General features: G+C 38.9%; 1 protein-coding gene across 1 annotated transcript in view; it reads right to left on the bottom strand.

Moving 5' to 3' along the window:
* Window positions 1-19,693, bottom strand: part of LOC136874689 (uncharacterized) — a 226,509-nt gene that overhangs the window by 16,446 nt on the left and 190,370 nt on the right. Inside the window, exon 5 of the mRNA XM_067148328.2 lies at window positions 12,560-12,731. Coding sequence (XP_067004429.2) covers window positions 12,560-12,731 — 172 coding nt within the window. The remainder of the gene's footprint in view (window positions 1-12,559; window positions 12,732-19,693) is intronic.

Below are 19,693 nucleotides of genomic sequence, written 5' to 3'. Positions count from 1 at the left end.
CGGAACTGGAATTTGCCACCGATGGGACACTGCAAAATATTAAAAAGCATGAGTGATGTACCCGCGTTAAACTTTCTCTTTACTTACAATTTCGTGACTAAGTTTTTTTAATCGTTAAAATTTAATTTCTTCCTTTCGGCATTTAAACTTTTCCATAACTTAGTCACCTGGTAGTATGGACTAGCTTCTGCTACGTGGGGCTTTATGCCCTATTAGGGAATTGTGTATTTTATCTGGTATGCTGGGATTTTGCCTCCATTCACTTTCATTTTCGGCCCTTAAAATTTAACCTTTCTTATCCTGTCCTCGCTTTGTTGGCCGTGTAGCGTGAGCCTTCTGCTTCTGTTTACTACGGATCTGTGTATACCATTTGTACTCCCTTGCAGTGTAAATAACGAGTGAACTCTTGCTTATTAAGCAACGTTTATTGATAATTCTCTTGGTAAAATAATCTATTGGCCCATTTGAGGGCACTATGTAAAATGAATTCCTGTGTTAGCGACCATTATAAAATTTTGTTAAATGATATTCTCGGTTTTAGACTCTTGCTTTTGTAAATAATACTCCTGGGTTCTAGACCATTGTGAATTTCGTAAATGAAACTACTGGGTTCGAAAACCACCTGGCAAACTGTATCAGAAGCGACGGCTTTTTCTTGACGGCTATTTAGCATAACCTTGTTTAAACTGTACTAGTTAAATTAACCCCTTATGTAACGGCATGTAAGATTGAATTCCTCTGTAAGTATATGACCTTTGTGCTCATGTACTGTAAATTACACTGAGTGTTGAGCTCTAATTGTTGTTGTCTGAGCTTCCCGCTCAACTTCTATATAGTCTATTAGCCTATATCGTTACTGCGATATTTAAAGTTTATTCTGATAAAGGGGAAGAAAATAGCAAAAAATTATAAATTTCTTAAATTGTAATTATTATTCTTGAACTTTAATTTTTTGCTTTGTCCAACCATTCACTCCTCACGACCACGCAAAATTTCGTAACAAGTGGTAGCAAAGTGTGGTTGAAATGGTCTGGACAAAGCCCTTTTGGACTGCTTTCAAGGACATTTTTGATCTGACCTCTAAATATTCTATTTTTCCAAATTCGTTAGATTTTCGTAACATACTGTTCCTTCATCATGTCTGGCTCTAGGGGAGTGTTAGCCACGTGGTATCTTCGTAAGGAGGAGCTAATATATGTATTATTTAGGTATGTTGAGCCTGTTAGCATTGCTCCTTATATACGGCATGTCTTACTGATTCCTTAGAAGAGCCTATTTCTATTTCTGTTTTCGGGGGAAAGGAAATTGGTGAATCCTTATCCACTATCACCACCAAGGTAAAAGAATTAGCTTCTGTGGTTAGTTTTCTTGAAGGCGGTGAACCGTCTATTAATCAGCTAAACCGTGTTCAGGGTAGACTATTTCATTTCTACAATAGGGTTGGTAATCTATCGTCTATAAACATGAGTGACGAGCATTCTCGGACTGCCCAGGGCTTGGACCAAACTATTTCTTCATCGCCTAAAATTGTTACTCATTTGTTATCTGGGAAAAGTAAATATGTTCTTCCCTTTCCTCCTTCTGAAGAAGACCGTGCTCGATAGCTGCAGTCGCTTAAGTGCGGCCAGTATCCAGTATTTGGGAGATAGTGGGTTCGAACCCCACTGTCGGCAGCCCTGAAGATGGTTTTCCGTGGTTTCCCATTTTCACACCAGGTAAATGCTGGGGCTGTACCTTAATTAAGGCCACTTCCTTCCTTTCCTGTCCCATCGTCGCCGTAACACCTATCTGTGTCGGTGCGACGTAAAACCAATAGCTTCTGAAGAAGAGACTCATAGTAAGTCTTCTGAAAGTGTGGAGTGAGCTGAACATCAACTACGACAACAGTATATGTTTACCCCATCTGACAAGCAAATTTGGGACCTCGCTAGACATTCACGACTTCCCCCCCTTTTCATCTCCCAAAGCCATGCTGTACCTACAAAAAGTCTACCTGCTGCTCTAGTTATATCCTCCTTTAGTAATTTACCACATCCGTTAGCAATTCATTTGAGAGGTATTTCCCGGTTTTCGGTTGGATTTTTAGTTGAATTTCAAGATCATGCACTTGTTTATGCTCTATCTCATTCTCAGATTTTACAGATTATTTACCCATGTGCTATAGGTGTTCTATCGGACAAAATTGTTAATGCTATCTCTGATAGGATTTCTACTGAAATTTTTCATGGCCATCTCTTGGCACATATTATTTCTTTAAAAGCCTAATCCTCTCTTGTGCAAAATTTTTATTTGAGGGTACAAAGGTTAAATGAAAATTAGGCTGATTTTATTCCGGATATCAAGTTCTATGCCCGTTGTTTGCACTTCATTATTCAGAAGCGTAAATGTTTAAGGACATCACCGAGGTTATTTCTCCTCCGAACCACTCATATCTTTACTTTTCTTCTCGACCCCAAACGTTTAGTGAACTTGAGGCTATGTCTGTTGCGGCTAAGGGCGTTAAATATGCCGATATTCTTAAACTGTGTGCGATCCACCACCATGTTCTTTTGTATCTAGGTCTCCTTCCCGTAGGACTCAACACCCCGTAAATGGTACGCTTGTGAGTCTACTTTTTACTTTCAAAATATTCTAAACGCAGTACTTCTTCTTCCGGTTGGTTTAAATATGGCTCAATTCAACACCTCGCAAAGAAATGTGACACAATAAAATCTACCATTCATGTAATTCTGGTTCTACCTCCAACCCTAGGCTGTCAGGTTGTCCTCTTCTTCCGATTATTTCTTCGACCCAGCCCAGTATAAATCTAATAGTTCTGTTTCCTGTGTTGATGTAGAGAAGTCTCCTAATCTGAGCACTGAATATCCCAGAGAGTGCTCACAAATCAAGATGCACCGGAATTTGTACCTTTATTTAAAATTGAACTTAATATTGAACCTATTACTGCTCCATTAGATTCTGGGAGTAATGTGTCTATTATTTCTGAGGACTGGTATTTTACGTTAATGTCCTCTTGTAAATTTTTTGAGTACGTCCTTTCTTCTTTAAAATATGTTTCGGCTAACTCATTCCCTTTAGAAATGTTGGGTTTCACTTTTGGAAAGAATCGTATTGCCAAATTCACTTGGAAATTTAAAATTGTCATGCCCCATTATCCTGGGTGCGGAATTCATGTTCAATTCTGGTATTGTGTTTGATTTTCAAAGGAAGTCATGCACTTTTAATTTTGCTAATAAATTTTTGATTCCCATTTTGTCATGTAGTCCTGCATCATGTTCTCGGTGTTTTTCCCCCTCAGTGTGATATGACATTAGACCTTAGTAATTTACCTGAGGAACAGGCTGATCGTATTCTTGCATTATGTCAGTCATTCTATGGTACGTTTTAAGAGAAGGTAGATGTAACTGACGTAATAAAGTATCAAATTGAGATTACGGATTCGATTCCTGTAAGATTTCCACCTTCTAGGTTTTCTCCTCCCAAGACGAAGGCTCTCAATGAGATCGTTGATAAAATGTTGAGTGATGTTATCATCCGCCCATCTACCTCGGCCTATTGTCCAAGTGCCCAATCCTCAGGTACTTTCCGCCGGGTAGTGGACTATAGGGCGTTGAACAGGGAGGTCGTAGTCCAATTTGTGCCTCTCACTGACATGCATTCATGTTTTTCTTCGTTCCGTAAGGCTAAAATTTTCACCAAACTGGATTTCAATCAAGCTTATATCCAGATACCGCCTGCTGAAGAATCTAAGTTTCTTACTGCATTCCCACCTGACAGGAATCTTTATGAATACAAACGCGTGCGCTTTGTGCTCTGAACAGGAGCGGCTGTCCTCAATCGACTCTTAGACAGAGACCTCTCTGATGTTAAATCAACTATATTTATCATTACTTGGATGATGTCGATGTCATTCTGAAACCTTCGAGGAAAACCTAGTTCACCTTGAGGCAGTCCATAACAGTCTTAGGAAGGCGGGCATCACTAAAGTCTCCTTTGCAAAGTCATATATGTCTTTTTCAGGGCATGTTGTATCTGCTGATAGTGTTTCGGTCGATCATCCAAAGACCAAGGTCATTCATGATTTCAAGCCACCTAAAGATGTTAAAGCTGGAACCATCGGAATGTTGAACATTTTTCAGGGAATTCATGCCCAATTTCGCCAACAGGGCAACCCCGTTGTATCTACGAAAAGTGTAACGTTTGAAAGGGGCCCTTCCCAACAGTCTTCAATTAGCACTTTTTTAATGCGCTGGTCGTCGCAATACCGGATGTTTGCAGTACATGTACTATTCAAACCGACGCTTCTTCATCTGCTCTCGCAGCTTTCCTGCTGCAGGATTCTGAACTCGGTAGGCGATCTATTGCCTATGCGTCTAGGACTGTCTCCTCAAGAGGCTAAATATTCTGTATATGAGTTAGAAGGACTAGCAGTTCATTTTGCACAGGAAAGGTTCCGTCTATATTTAGAGCATGTCCAGAGTGAGTTAGAAACTGACAGTCAGGCTTTAAGTTGGGTTCTTTCTAAACCTCGCTGTATGGGACGTATTGCGCATTGGACCTTTCGAACTTCAGCTTTTCAGTTTGATGTACGACATATTCGGGGTTCGGAGAATGTGGTCGCTGACAGTTTAAGTCGAATGTTTTATGTTGATTCTGGGAAGAGTTCTTCCATTTCATTTCCTGTAAATTCAGTAATTAATCTCATTATTTCTGTTCTTCCTCTTTTGTACCATGATATTGCTAAATACCAACGGGAAGGTCCTGAGTTTGTTCCTATTATCGAAATCCTTTCTTCTGGGGAACATGTCTTCCGTTATGTTCTGAGGAATGGTGTTTAGTGTTGTCCTTCTCGTCATAATAAAAAATGAACATTGACATCCCCTCTGCATTAGTGCCTATGATTTTTAAATGTTACCATGAAACACCACTCAGCGGGTATCTGGGTGCTTTAAGACAAAAAAAAAGATTACGGTGTTTTTTCATTTGAAAGTCTATTGACGGCGAAATTAAGGAACTTCTTAAGGCATGTAAAACTTGCTTGGTTATCAAGGCCCATTAAACACCGAGTTGGTCTGTTGTCTTCTCATCAAGCCTCCAGCCAAATGGAACGGCTGTACATAGGTTACGTGGGACCATTTCCACAATCCAAATGAAGTGGCAATAAATTCGTACTTCTGTGCGTGGACGGGTTCACCAGTCTTTCTTCGTTATTCCCTACTAACTTGTCACAGCTCAAACCACAATTTCTTGTTTAAATTGTATTTTCTCTTCTTTTGGATCTTGTCAGTATTTAGTTTCCGATAACACTAAGTTTCCACTTCCAACCTCTTCCGTAAATGTTGTTTTGATCATTCTATTTCTCATGTGACCACGTCTGCAGCCCTACTTGGATGAGCGTTTCATCTCTTATAATGTATTCTAACAATACTTTCCCATATCTGTCTCAGGAATTAATTAATACACTAAAAGATACGCAAAATGAACTATAACAAACTTCTACCTATAAAACAAAGAAATAAACGTGGACTCATTAATGGTCTAGGTATAGTAATTAAATTTATATCAGGTAATTTAGATCAAGACGACTTAGGCAACTTGCAAAAACAAATTTAATCACTAAGGAAAGGTGATGCTAAAGAAATACAACACATTAATAATCTTGTGTCATTTAGTAATTCTATCGCTAATAAATTTTACGAAGAAATGAACCTTGTCAACCTCAATTGGGGTTTAATTAAAATAATTTAGAGAAGTCATACTTCAAGATAAGCACATTAGAACAACATCAATACGTGTTAATGTTTGTGAATAAATTAAGAAGCATCATCAACAATGATATAACCAATGTAGAACTGTTTTGTCAAGAAGATGTAAGAAATATTGTAAAACATCTGTATTCAATACTTACTCCACGAAATCCGTAATACATACTGATCCTTATCACCTGTATGAAAATTTAAAATTCACCAAAACCCAAACTAGGAGACGTCGATCTGCACAACAAATGTTTCGGAGATATCTGGGATGGCCAATACCGGGGCGTTACAGAGATGTAAGCCGGGCTGAGTGCCTCAGACGGTTGAGGTGCTGGCCTTCTGACCCCAACTTGGTCCCCCTGTGGGTGGGGGTGGTAGAATAACACCCACGGTATCCCCTGCCTGTCATAAGAGGCGACTAAAAGGGGCCCCAGCTGCTCTGAACTTTGGAGCGTGGGTTGGCGACCACGGGGCCCTCAGCTGAGTCCTGGCATTGCTTCCACTTAGTTGTGCCAGGCTCCTCACTTTCATCTATCCTATCCGACCTCCCTTGGTCAACTCTTGTTCTCTTCCGACCCCGACGCTATTAGGTTTGCGAGGGCTAGAGAGTCTTTCATTTTCACGCCCTTCGTGGCCCTTGTCTTTCTTTGACCGATATCTTCATTTTTCGAAGTGTTGGATCCCTTCAATTTTTCCCTCTGATTAGTGTTATATAGAGGATGGTTGCCTAGTTGTACTTCCTCTTAAAACAATAATCACCACCACCACCACCCCAACTTGGCAGGTTCGATCCTGGCTCAGTCCGGTGATATTTGAAGGTACTGAAATACGTCAGCCTCGCGTCGATAGATTTACTGCCACGTAAAAGAACTCCTCCTGGACTAAATTCCGGCACCTCGGCGTCTCCGAAAACCGTAAAAGAGTAGTTAAAGGGATGTAAAGCAAATAACATTATATTATTATTATTACAGAGAGCTAACTTGAGGTCTTCGAATGCGACCTGCTGAAAAGGAGCCCTCTCGAACTTAACACCCTTCTGACGAAGTATATTCAATGGAGCGGCCCTATTAGCAAAAGTAAGAATGAATTTTCTAAAGAGGTTATCCATGCCAATAAAGAGAGCTAATCCTTTGATGTCCGTAGAGGGTTGGAAGTCACGAATCCCCTGTGTTCTAGAATGATCCACAGATACTCCGCTAGGAAAAACGATATGTCCTAGGAAAGACATTGATAGTTTGGCGAAAGCAAACTTGGGTAACTTTACTGTAAGACCTGCTTTCCTAAGGCGCTTAAGAACCTCTTCCAGGTGAATAAGTTGTTCTTCAAAAGTCTTCATATACACAACGACGTTATCAAGATAGTGATAAGCGTTGCAGAATTTGACAACAGAGAGAACTATATCTAGGAGTCTAGTTAAGACAGCCGCGTCTTTGTTCAGACGAAGGGAATTCGGTTGAATTCGTCTAGATTTCAATCGGTGCAAGGCAGTGAGATGCTTAGAGTCTTCAGAAAGAGGAATCTGAATGTAAACCTGATTTAGATCGAGTGCAGTACTAAATTTAGCCTTGCAAAACTACGAAAAACATGAGGGAAAATCGAGGAGAGGGACTGATTGAAGCACTCCCATTTTGTTTAACGCCATGTAGTCCACGACAGGACGAAAATCACCTTGGGGTTTAGGTACCAAGTAAATAGATGAAGAATAGGCTGAAGTAGATGGACGAATAATCCCGTCGTTCAGCATCTCATCAATAACTTCCTTGAGATCTTTCATTTTTAGGAGGTGGCAATCTATACAGAGGGAAGCTCATGGGCGTTGAGTACGTCACTTCAATTTTATATTCAATGACGGCAGTCACATCTAGTTTTTCTGAGAAGACATCATAAAATGACTGACACAACTTACAAATACTACTAACCTGATCCTCAGGGAAATGTCCAAGGTCTAACAGCATATCAGTTATCAAGGCATGCGTGATATAGAGGAATGCCATGCTAAAAAAGAAAATTATCTAATCCCCAGCTACTTTCAACCAGTATTCAGGCAAGCTGTTCTACTCGAGACGCAGCAGTAATCATATCTGTTGGAGCGATCTTGGTCGGAGATGAGTGTCAGCAAAAGAGGCAAGATACAGCACAACAAGTAATAGGCAATTGTTGATAAATTTATGGTCTGTCGATACTGTAGGCCTTCACGTTTACTTTTCTTCCGATTCTCTGATATTAGAACATCTTCCTCCTTTCATTACTTCCTTTTGTCCTACCCTTCAAGCGAACGTTCCTTTGCGTTTTTCCTCATTTGATAATCATCTTCACATTTTTCTTGTCGATATGGGCTGATGACCACGCAGTTTTCACCTTAAGGCAGTAACGTCAAAAACCATGAGTCCTGCAGAGAGGCCCGGCCCATGAGCTGCTTCGGCAGTAGGCTGCAATGGGCTTTGAAAGGCTCGACCATAAGAAGCCCGTGACGTCATCGCACGGGCCGGTCTGGGCCAGCGCTCTGTCAATCGTACGCGGTGAGCCAAGGACAGCGCTGTGGTAGTTCTATGGGCTGACTGCTTCAATGTGTACAGTGTACTGCGTGTCAGCGGAGTGCATTGCATTACGGTCGAGTGGAGCCGATCAAATTTGCTGTGGTTTTCAGTTTGACTTCTCTTCTATCCTGTTATCGGAAACGAATCCGGACTATAGTTCCAAAATAAAGGAAACAGTGGCAAAATCGTGAAGTAAAAAAGAAAGGAAGGAACAAACGAACTAAAAACCGCACAATACAAGACTGCTGAACCGGACCCTCCACTTGAAACCCGTATTTGGTTGGTATTCAAGCCTGCAGTTGACGGTGATGGTAGAGACGTTAATTTTGTGTGCTGTACTACGATCTGCAGTGAACTTCATGTACACACTAGCAGTTACCCGCGGCTTCTCGTGGATTTCGTAATTTGATTAAAGTAGTCGTTCCTCGGTATTGTACTAAGACATTATCTGAAAATCCCTGAAGTATAAAACCTCACTGAAAAACTGAGAAACTCTTTGTAAACCAAGTGTCCTCCCCCCTCCTTAAATGTCTTTTCCGAAAACAAATATGTCACTTTATTTTTAAAAGAGATTATAAATACCACTTCACGTCTGTAACATGTTAAGTTTTTGAGATATATTGTACATATGCTCAGGGATTATGTGTACAAATTTTGGTTGGCAGCTATGCCCAAACGTACACGCATAATCTCGTTGCTGTAGAATCCTGGAGCTGGCGTTGCCATGGTTACGGCAGTTCATTTCCTTATCCGATTCCGAGAGCAGGGGTGGTGTGGCGCCAATATCTGCATAACGGTCGGTTTTAGGGCCTTAAAACATGGTTTTCGGGCCCGTATGGCTTACCGAGATTTGTTCTTTGGGTCAAGGGGCTTAAAATGAGCTTAGTCTCGTCCTTGAACGACAAATTCGATACTTTGCCTGTATTAGCCTATTATTTATATATCTCCCCCATCTCTCTCCACCTCGAATTGTTTTGAAAATAAAATACAGCCCATGACACTCAGGGATAATGTAAATTTACATTAGTAACAGGATTTTTAGAAGCGGTCTAGTAGTTTCTGAGATTACCCTCCAGATATACACAAACTAACACAATTCGTGCTCTCTCTTTATTATATTAGTATAGATTAAAGGAGTCGGACTGATTTTGTCTTTTTATGATTAGATATAGAACTTACGATGAACGTGGTGTGCTTGAATGACGAGCATTCTAAAGTTTCCGTGTCATCAGGCTCCACGACTATGCCACAACCTGCCAAAGTAATGAATTTTTCTTCGCGGATTGACGTTCATGATGCTCCTATTCCAACAGATGAGCTGGAAAGATATTTAAAGCAAAATTGTGGAATGGAAGAAGATGGATATAGCGTCCTATTGGAGATTAAACAGACAAAACTATTCAAAATTTCACCAGATCGGTAAGAAAGTAATATGTATGCAATCATCAAGTTCAGCTTCAGAGAGAAATTTCAGTTCAGCGGGTTTCATTCTCTTCTACAACCAGACAATTGCTGATGCTCTTCTTTTCATTCACAGTAATTCCATTCCACCACCATAAACTACGCACACTAAGTAAAAGCTATGTTCAGGTTTGTTTTTATTGTTGGCATATTGCACGTCATTTCTGTTTGTATTTTATTTTGAGGTAAACGCGAATGAAGTCCTATGAATAAGCTTCGTGTTCTTTAAATACATTTTCAATTAACTTGGTGTCAATTGCAAACGAATATTAGTTTATAATAAAGTTTCTGTGTTTTCAATTATTACTATTATTATTATTATTATTATTATTATTATTATTATTATTATTATTATTACAGTGCAGGTGAAATCTCTACCATTTAATTTCCAAATGCGATTAGTCTACTTTAAAATATGTTATTAGCGCACGGGAATTCGTAGAGTGAATGATCCGAATAGTAGTGTGACGTGAACATTTCGTTGTGCACGGCGCACATGTTATTGTGGAGAAGTACTCAAGGTTATTCCACTGAACCCGCCCAGTGCGGTGGACTGCGTTGGGCCGTATGAGCCCAGTGCTGTGGGCCAGTACGCTGCCGCGTCAGAAGAGAACGGCACTGCACGGGCTGGGCTGCCGGAGCCCGTGTGTTTGAAGTGCTGCGCGGTAGGTCTGGCTGCAGGACTCTGTCAAAAACCACCACCATCGCCAATTAACTCGATCGAACAATATTTCCAGGTTAGCGATTCTCAGCGTTCATATGGACTAAGCAACAAAAACCTAAATTCATGAATTCTGTAATCATAGTCGGTTCGGTCAAGCTGTTAGGCATAAATGATCGTAAACTGTATTCTATATAACTTTTGTTATGCAGTACTTTTTCTCGTGGCTCGGCGTTGATTATCGACTAAGGAAAAAATGTGTTAATCCATGAATATTTCTGTTATCATTGCCAGTACGGTAAAACTGTATAAGACATACATGTATTGTATTCTATATAACTTCTTTATGTAGTATTTAACGATATGACGACTAATAACATAGATTTTTGAGAATTACATTTTAGGCCTTCTCCTTAACCACTATTTCACTCGGCATGAATAAAATTATTTATAACCTAAATTGTAGCGCCTTATTACCATACGGGTTTTCGTTCAATTCTGCTCATCCATTTTCTTGTGATATACATACAGATGGAGATGACAGAAAATTAAAAATTGCATTTCCTTCTTATTGTGGACACGACACATACAGAAATACCACTCTTCCTTCGATCAGAGCAGTGTACAGAAAAAACTCTTATTTTGTATATATAGATGTACCATTTAATTCCGAATCATTGCCTGAATGGTCAATGTTTAGGTCTTCGGTTTAGAGGATCTCGGGTTCTATTCCCGGCCGGGTCAGGGATTTCAGTCGCGTGTGATTAATTCTTCTGACCCGGGGCCTGGTTGTGTGTGTTTATTCCAACACTTTCCTCTTCGTAATATTTCGGTCAACACACTATACTACTAACAACCACAGAAACACGTAATAGTGATTACATTCCTCCATATAGAGTTGGCGTCAGGAAGGGCACCTGGACGTAAATCAGGGCCAAATCTACATGTGCGACACAGTTCGCACCCGCAACCTCACAAATGTGGTAAAGGGGTAGAAGAAGAAGATGATATGTAGGGCTACCATTTTAGCATACTTCATGCATTTGCTTTATGTAAATGCATTTTTTTAATTCCACACCAATATTATTAAAAGACATCACCTATTTATTAGCGGACCCCGCGGAAAGGCGGGATAAACACTAACGAAATGAATATCGTATTCACAAAGACGCACACAGGAGAGGCTGTCAATTGTGTACACTGTTTTATTTACAAATTGTATACACATTACACACACACACATTAATGAACCGCCATCTTGAATTCGACTGAATCGAAGAAGGAAAGAAAGACTGCTACATTAGCATGTCAACCAACTGCAGAACACTACCAACACAGCATGAGATCACATACTCGACTAACGAGTTCACTAACAACTCAACTCCCAAGGCGGTCCTTTATATACCTTGCCTGGCCAGGCTACTAGGAAAGTATGACACAACATGCTTTCTCGAATCCTCTCGCGTCTCCAATAACTTATGTACAAATGGATAGAACATTCTCTAAAACTCAAGTGACAAAGGTGCGTTGTTCTAGATTATTACCTTGTGTTGCATAACATTACGTTGGATTTATACATCAAATTTACAGGTAATAATAAATTATATACTATTAATTACGTGTTCTTACATTAAATAAAGTCGTATTAATAAATATACGGCAGAAGTATCGTGATACAACCTCACATGTTCTGTTACACAAGACAGATCATACAACACACAAATAATAAATGATACGACCATGATTTATACCAAATAAAGTCCGTACATAACTACGTAGATAATAATAATAATAATAATAATAATAATAATAATAATAATAATAATAATAATAATAATAATAATAATAATAATAATACTTACTAATCGAGTTTGATATTTCCACTATTTACCCATGGGTTTAGAGAATTATTTCCAATTTATACCAGTCCATTACACACTTGCATCAAGAAGAAGAACTCAAATTCTATGGTTTTCTTGAAAGCACTTTAAAATCCTAAATTACAAATGTATAAACGCAACAAAATGCTGAATTAATATTTCAAAGCGCTAACATTTACTTGCCCTACTCATAGGTCACTGTGGAGACTACAGGAGTACGGTATTATATGAGCTCATAAGGTCTAGAGATGTAAATTAACTCACGTTGTTCCATCACTTTGCTTAAACCCATAGCTTCCGTCATAATCACAGTTGATATAATCCAGGTTGATAATAGTTGTTCCATGTTGAAGGAAGGCTTCATCTATGCGCGCTTTTGCCACGGCGTAACTCTCGCACTGCCTCAGGTACTGGGTGCCGACCTTGGTTTCATCATCTGCAATAAGTACGGCACATGTAATGAAATATTTTCTAATTGTTTGATATATATTAGACCTAGTCATGTGAAAAATCAACTGTTTCGATATGTTTTACGTGCTGGTTTTTGGTATTCACTGTAGGTATATTTTAAGTGCTGGTTTTAAGAACTATTCCGTGTCAGTATATTTTAAGTGCTGGTTTTAAAAAACTTTTCAGTGTTGGTATGTTTTAAGTGCTCGCATCTGAAATTATTCCGTGTCGGCATGTTTTTGAAATTATTCGGTATATATCAATGAATGAATGAATGAATGAATGAATGAATGAATGAATCAATCAATCAATCAATCAATCAATCAATCAATCAATCAATCAATCAATCAATCAATCAATCAATCAATCAATCAATCAATCAATCAATCAATCAATCAATCAATCAATCAATCAATCTATCTATCTATCTATCTATCTATCTATCTATCTATCTATCTATCTATCTATCTATCTATCTATCTATCTATCTATCTATCTATCTATCTATCTATCTATCTATCTATCTATCTATCTATCTATCTATCTATCTATCTATCTATCTATCTATCTATCTATCTATCTATCTATCTATCTATCTATCTATCTATCTATCTATCTATCTATCTATCTATCTATCTATCTATCTATCTATCTATCTATCTATCTATCTATCTATCTATCTATCTATCTATCTATCTTGATCTGCATTTAGGACAGTCGCCCACGTGGCATATTCCCTAACTGTTGTTTTGTTCTCCCATCATTTTCGTTAATGGTTTCAAAGAAATTGGATTTTCCCCTAAACACACTCAACTATGTGCAGAGATCTGTATCTGTAACCAGTTTCCAGTGGTTACACGATACACAGTTAAGATAAAAGAAAAATAAATCAAATTACACGGCACTTTTAAAACCTTAACACACAATAAACATCAGATGAACTGCGCCAATACACACAAACAAGTATCAGGTTGGGCAACGTGACGACTATAATAAAGGAACGTGGAGCGGGTCTGGGAAACCTACCAAGGCCATAGAGATACGAAAGTTGCGGGTTGCCAGAAAAATCAACGGTGATCCCTTGATTCAAGGTATTATTTTCCAAAATAAACATTACACGGTAAATTCCGAACAAAATTCATTTATCCACACAATCCAGTTACACCATTTCCAAAATACAAATTGGATGTACCTTGCCAAGAGCTTTGCTATTAGGTCAAGAGGTTAACTAAATATATCTTAGCATAATCCAAGTTCTACAATACAATTTTGAGGGTAAGAGGAAACACAAGATAGAAATACAATATTAAATGAAAGTTAACGTGCTTTCTAAGACATCTGAGAAATTGAGTGGCGAGTCCGGGTGAGTAGGGCAAACTCCTATGTGAAAATACAAGCGAACATTAAATGTAAATTAAAGCGGAACTGAAATCCCGGGAGGGAGGATTCGCCGACGTGCGTCTAATCGCTGGACTGACGAGAGAACGAAAGACTACGAAATCTTGCCTCGCTCTTTTAAAAAAGCAAGCTGGCCCCGGTGCGATTACCGAGTGACCAATCAGAGCACAGGAGCTTCCCTATCGCCACCCAGATCCACCAATCAAAACTCTTTGTCAAGTGGCGATGTTTTCACAATATTCCAGAACATAGGTAGACACTAATCGCGAATTTTCCATCTTTCAGAATTAGTGAAATGGCGTATGGTTTTAAGTGCCAGGAGTGTCCGAGGACAAGGACGGATCGTCAGATGCAGGTCTTTTGATTTGACACCCGTAGGCGACCTGCGCGTCGTGATGAGGATGAAATAGTGATGAACACGACACATACACCCAGCCCCCGTGCCAGCGGAATTAACCAATTATGGTTAAAATTCCCGACCCTACCGGGAATCGAACACGGGACCCTCTGAACCGAAGGCCAGTACGCTGACCATTCAGGCAACAAGTCGGATTCCAGAATTAGTAAAGACATGCTTCTAGAATCGACAGGGGCCAACACACCCTGTTTCAAAAGTCCGCATTACAACCTTTCCGGAATTTTACAGATATCACAGAACAATAATAATTTACAATCTAGTAGTTACTTAAGTAGATAAAGGGAACAAAAACAACACATTCTACAACAACATTCCACATCATAGAGTAAATATTCCTTAAAAGAGACTCTGCTCAGTCCGGTGGTATTTGAAGGTGCTCAAATACGACAGCCTCGTGTCGGTAGATTTACTGGCACGTAAAAGAACTCCTGCGGGACTAAATTCCGGCACTTCGGCGTCTCCGAAGACCTTAAAAGTAGTTAGTGGGACGTAAATCTAATAACATTATTATTATTGTACCGGGCGGTACACCTCCACGCCGCTAATTTAAAATTTGCGCCAGTTGAAACTCCTCTGGCGGAGGAAGTCTGAACTTTATCTAATGTATTAATTTTCAAGTTTCTCAGAAGATGTCACCACTTGGAATTTTGGAGTTTTTGAACTGGGTCATTTTTGATGTATTTTTGTTTTACCTGTAGTAAGAAGTGTGAACTTTCTCTTCTAGAGGACACTACTGAAAAACTACAATGGTGCACCCTAGTGCAAGGTGAAAGAACTGTTTTTTTTTTTTTTTTGGAGAAATTTTTATTTCAAAAGTTTGTTTCTTGTTAAATTTCTTTCTGGTATTGTTTAAGTTGGCTGTATACCCCTTTCTTTCCCCTTGTTTTGAATTTAGCCAATCCCGAATTTCTTTAATTAATTTACGACCAATAAGGGGTTTCTTCTTCAAATTGGATATGCTGCTTAACCCTAACCAATAAATGATTGTGGGCGGGTGTTTTCTTTCCTGAAACGCCTCGAACTTTCTGCGAGAGTATATAAACTGCTGATTTTAGGGTCTCTGCGCCACTTCAGTACCATCTTTCAGTGTGTAAAGTACATAGCAGGGGGCGGGTAGCGCCTCTTTCTTCGGGCAGCAGTTCAACAACAAGGTAATGGCCGTTTAATAACTTCTTTTCTTGCTAGCTCAGCAGTTTAACTCTCGGGGCGGGTCCGAAGCGTTTCCACCATGTAACTTTCCCTAATATGTAAAGACACTTTGTATTTATTCTATCTTTTAAACTACATATTGGGATAGAGAGTGCTTAACCCTCTCGAGCTCCCACTCATATTGTTTTGAGGTGAACTTATTTCTCACAACCGATTCTTCCTTAATGTAATGTAAATTGTTCTTTTCTAAAGTCACCTCTGTAGTATGGGATTAGCCCTTGCATTAGCGGCCTAGAGCCAGATTAGGTTTTAAACAAGTGTATTAGGAGTGCAGATCGCCTCCTCTCAAATGGTTATTTTAGAGGTCATGTAATTATTCTTTTTCTCACTTAATAGGCCTCAGTAGGTTGGGTATTTTACCCCTGTGTCTATGTCCTTAGAGGACAACTTGAATGTGGAGTTTGGTGTGGCCTTTGATAGGCTTAAAGTTGAGAGCGAGTGGCTCTTTCTCGAAAATTGAGTGTTGTATGCCTTGAGGAGGCTTTACTGTGTAATTGGGAGCAAGTGCTCCTAGGCATGATTGGGGTCTTCTGCCCCTTTGTTGAATTTCTGTATATCGTAAGATTGGGCTAATTGTTCATGTATTGTGGGTTTGGCTCTCGGAGCCCATCCTGTAACTCTGTAATTGTATATTCTCGAATAGTGGCTTTGCTACTCTGTACCTGCCATGCTTGTTATTTCTTGATTTTACAAAGAAAATATAACCTTGTTAAATTTTACATTAACTTTAATTTCGTAGTTTGAGACCCGTTCACCCCCGCACCTTCTTTCACCTCTACCTACCACGGACAACTCCGTAACAATTATTATTTTTAAAAGAAACTCTGCACAGGTCTCAGTATCCTTGATTTACAATCTCATTTATGTGATTACCCCAATGAAGATCTTTCCTTATATTAACACCTAGGTATTTACAATGATCCCCAAAAGGAACTTTCACCCCATCAACGCAGTAATTAAAACTGAGAGGACTTTTCCTACTTATGAAACTCACAACCTGACATTTAACCCCGTTTATCATCATACCACTTCCTGCTGTCCATCTCACAACTTTATCGAGGTTATTTTTCAGTTGCTCACAATCTTGTAACTCATTTATTACTCTGTACAGAATAACATCATCTGCAAAAAACAGTTTAGCTTTTCGTCTTCGAATCTTCTCCACTTCTTTGTGTTTTATGAGCAGGTTTTTTTAAACATTCAGTTTCGCAATTTTTTAGAACATAGTTTTTGAAACGGACGATATCTTTATATTAAAATCCGTAAAAAAAACCTGTTTCTTTATTTCTTAAAAGTTTGAAATTCGCTGTTCATGAGCTATTTTCTGGAACGGTTTCATTTCGTTGCATTGTATGAGTAGGTTTTTTAATAGATTGTTTTGTCGTTGATTTTTGGTCGCAGTTTTAAGAAACATTGCCTTTATTAATGTAGTTAATGCATATGGTACATAAGCCGGCTATTTTGATGTTTTGCACGCACACACATAAAAAGTGGCAAATAGAGCCGAATACGTTTCTCGAGATGGGATGTTTACGGATGTATCTACAACTTCCTTCCTTCCTTCCTTCCTTCCTTCCTTCCAATCAATCAATCAATCAATCAATCAATCAATCAATCAATCAATCAATCAATCAATCAATCAATCAATCAATCAATCAATCAATCAATCAATCAATCAATCAATCAATCAATCAATCAATCAATCAATCAATCAATCAATCAATCAATCAATCAATCAATCAATCAATCAATCAATAAATAAATAAATAAATAAATAAATAAATAAATAAATAAATAAATAAATAAATAAATCATCTGCATTTAAGCCTGTCGCTCGCCAGGTGGCAGATTTCCTATCAATTGGTTACCTCATATTTGCATTTATTTACCAGCATTTTTTAAAATATTTTTAACGAACTTGGAAGTGTATCAAACTTTTCCCTTGACAATTTATTCCAATCCCTTTCTCCTCGCTCTGTAAAAGAACATTTTCCCCAATCTCTCTTCTTGAATTCCAACTTTAATCTTCATATTATGATCTTTCCTACTTTAAAATGTTCCACTCAAGCTTATTCTTCTACTTATCTCATTCCACGCAAACTCACCACTGACAGCTCGAAAGAAACCGCATAGTCGAGCATCTTGCCTCCTTACTCCCAAGTCTTCCCAGTCCAAGGTTTGCAATATTTTCGTAACACTACTCCTTTGTCGGAAATCATCCAGAACAAATCGTGTTGCTTTCCTTTGAATTTTTTCCACTTGTATAAAGAAGTCCTGGCGAGGGTCCCATAACTGAAAAACATACTCTAACTGCGGTCTTACCAGAGACTTATACGCCCCCTCTTATTACAATCCCTAAATACTGTAATAACCATGTGAAGACATCTGTAACCTTTCTGGGTGATTTACGACAAAAGAGTAGCGTTACAAAAATGTTGCTTAGTTTGCGGTGGGAAGTTTTGGGAGAAAGGAGACGAGCTGTTCGACTAAGAGGTATGTTCCGTGCTGTTAGTGGAGGGATGGCGTGGAATGATATCAGTAGACGAATAAGTTTGAGTGGTGTCTTTAAAAGTAGGAAAGATCACAATATGAAGATAAAGCTGAAATTCAAAAGGAAAAATTGAGGCAAATATTCGTTTATAGGAAGGAGAGTTAAGGATTGGAATAACTTACCAAGGAAGATGTTCAATAAATTTCCAATTTCTTTGCAATCATTTAAGACAAGGCTAGGAAAATAACAGATAGGGAATCTGCCACCTGGGCGACTGCCCTAAATGCAGATCAGTAGTGACTAATTAAAGTACCTCGTTAATATGATTTACCTAATGAAGCAACACCTGGGTACTAATATTGTTCCCCATGAGGTGCGATCACGCCATCAGCACAATAATTAAAACTGAGAGAACTTTTGGTGAAACTTAGAACTTGACTTTTCATCCCAATTACATTCATACTTGTCCGTTGTCCATCTCACAACATGGTTTAAGTCCCTCCGCAGTCGCTCACAACCCTGCAACTCATTAACTACTCTATACAGTATAACATCATAAGCAAACAGCCTTTCGAAGTGTTCGCTCGCTAACTTCCAATGTCTCTCGAAATCCGACGATCTCTGGAATTGCATTTCAACGTCTACAGAGTTGAGAAGTAATTGATTAAATGTAATCGAATTGCTTGTAACGATTACATTCTTAGTAATTTTTATTATTAATGGTGACTTTTTACTTGCAATTTACTTCTTGAAATAAAATTGTAATCGTTACTTTCTAGTAATCGTTACTATTTAGTACCTGATATACATATTCTAAATGATTGTCGGGGTTTCGTGATTTTTTTTTGAAAACGTGGAAAACGTACCATTTTTATTGTTGCAGTAACGGTTAGATAAACTCTCAAAGTTTTGTTTTGCATCAACTGTAGTACATAAGTTACCACCAGATGGCAGTAATAGCAGTGTTTAACAAAATGGCGGTTAGCGATAAGGAGAAAGCTTTTTGTACTCTTGAATTTCATCAACACCGATCCGTTACCAGAGTCCAGCGCCATTTTCGGACAAAGTACGGGAAGAAGCCTCCTTCCGACAACTCTATTCGCAGATGGTATGCACAATTTGTGGATACAGGTTGTTTGTCCAAAGGGAAAAGCAGTGGGCGTCCCGCTGTGTCAGAAGCGGATGTGAATCGGATTAGGGGCGTTTATCCCCGTAGTCCGAAGAAATCAACTACGAAATGTAGCAGGGAACTGCAAGTTCCTCAAACCACAGTATGGCGTGTGTTACGAAGGCGCCTAAAGGTAAAGCCATATCGCCTGCAATTGCGTCAAGCTGTAACAGCTAATGACAAAGACCTACGTTTCAACTTTTGCATGGCACTGCAGGAACGGATTGAAGATGATGATGGTTTTCTTGACAGAGTAGTTTTCAG

Source organism: Anabrus simplex, chromosome 5 (genome assembly GCF_040414725.1).
Source record: "Anabrus simplex isolate iqAnaSimp1 chromosome 5, ASM4041472v1, whole genome shotgun sequence".
Lineage (NCBI taxonomy): Eukaryota > Metazoa > Arthropoda > Insecta > Orthoptera > Tettigoniidae > Anabrus > Anabrus simplex.
The sequence above is the reverse complement of the archived record's forward strand: the minus strand, read 5'-3'. Positions and strand labels throughout refer to the sequence as shown.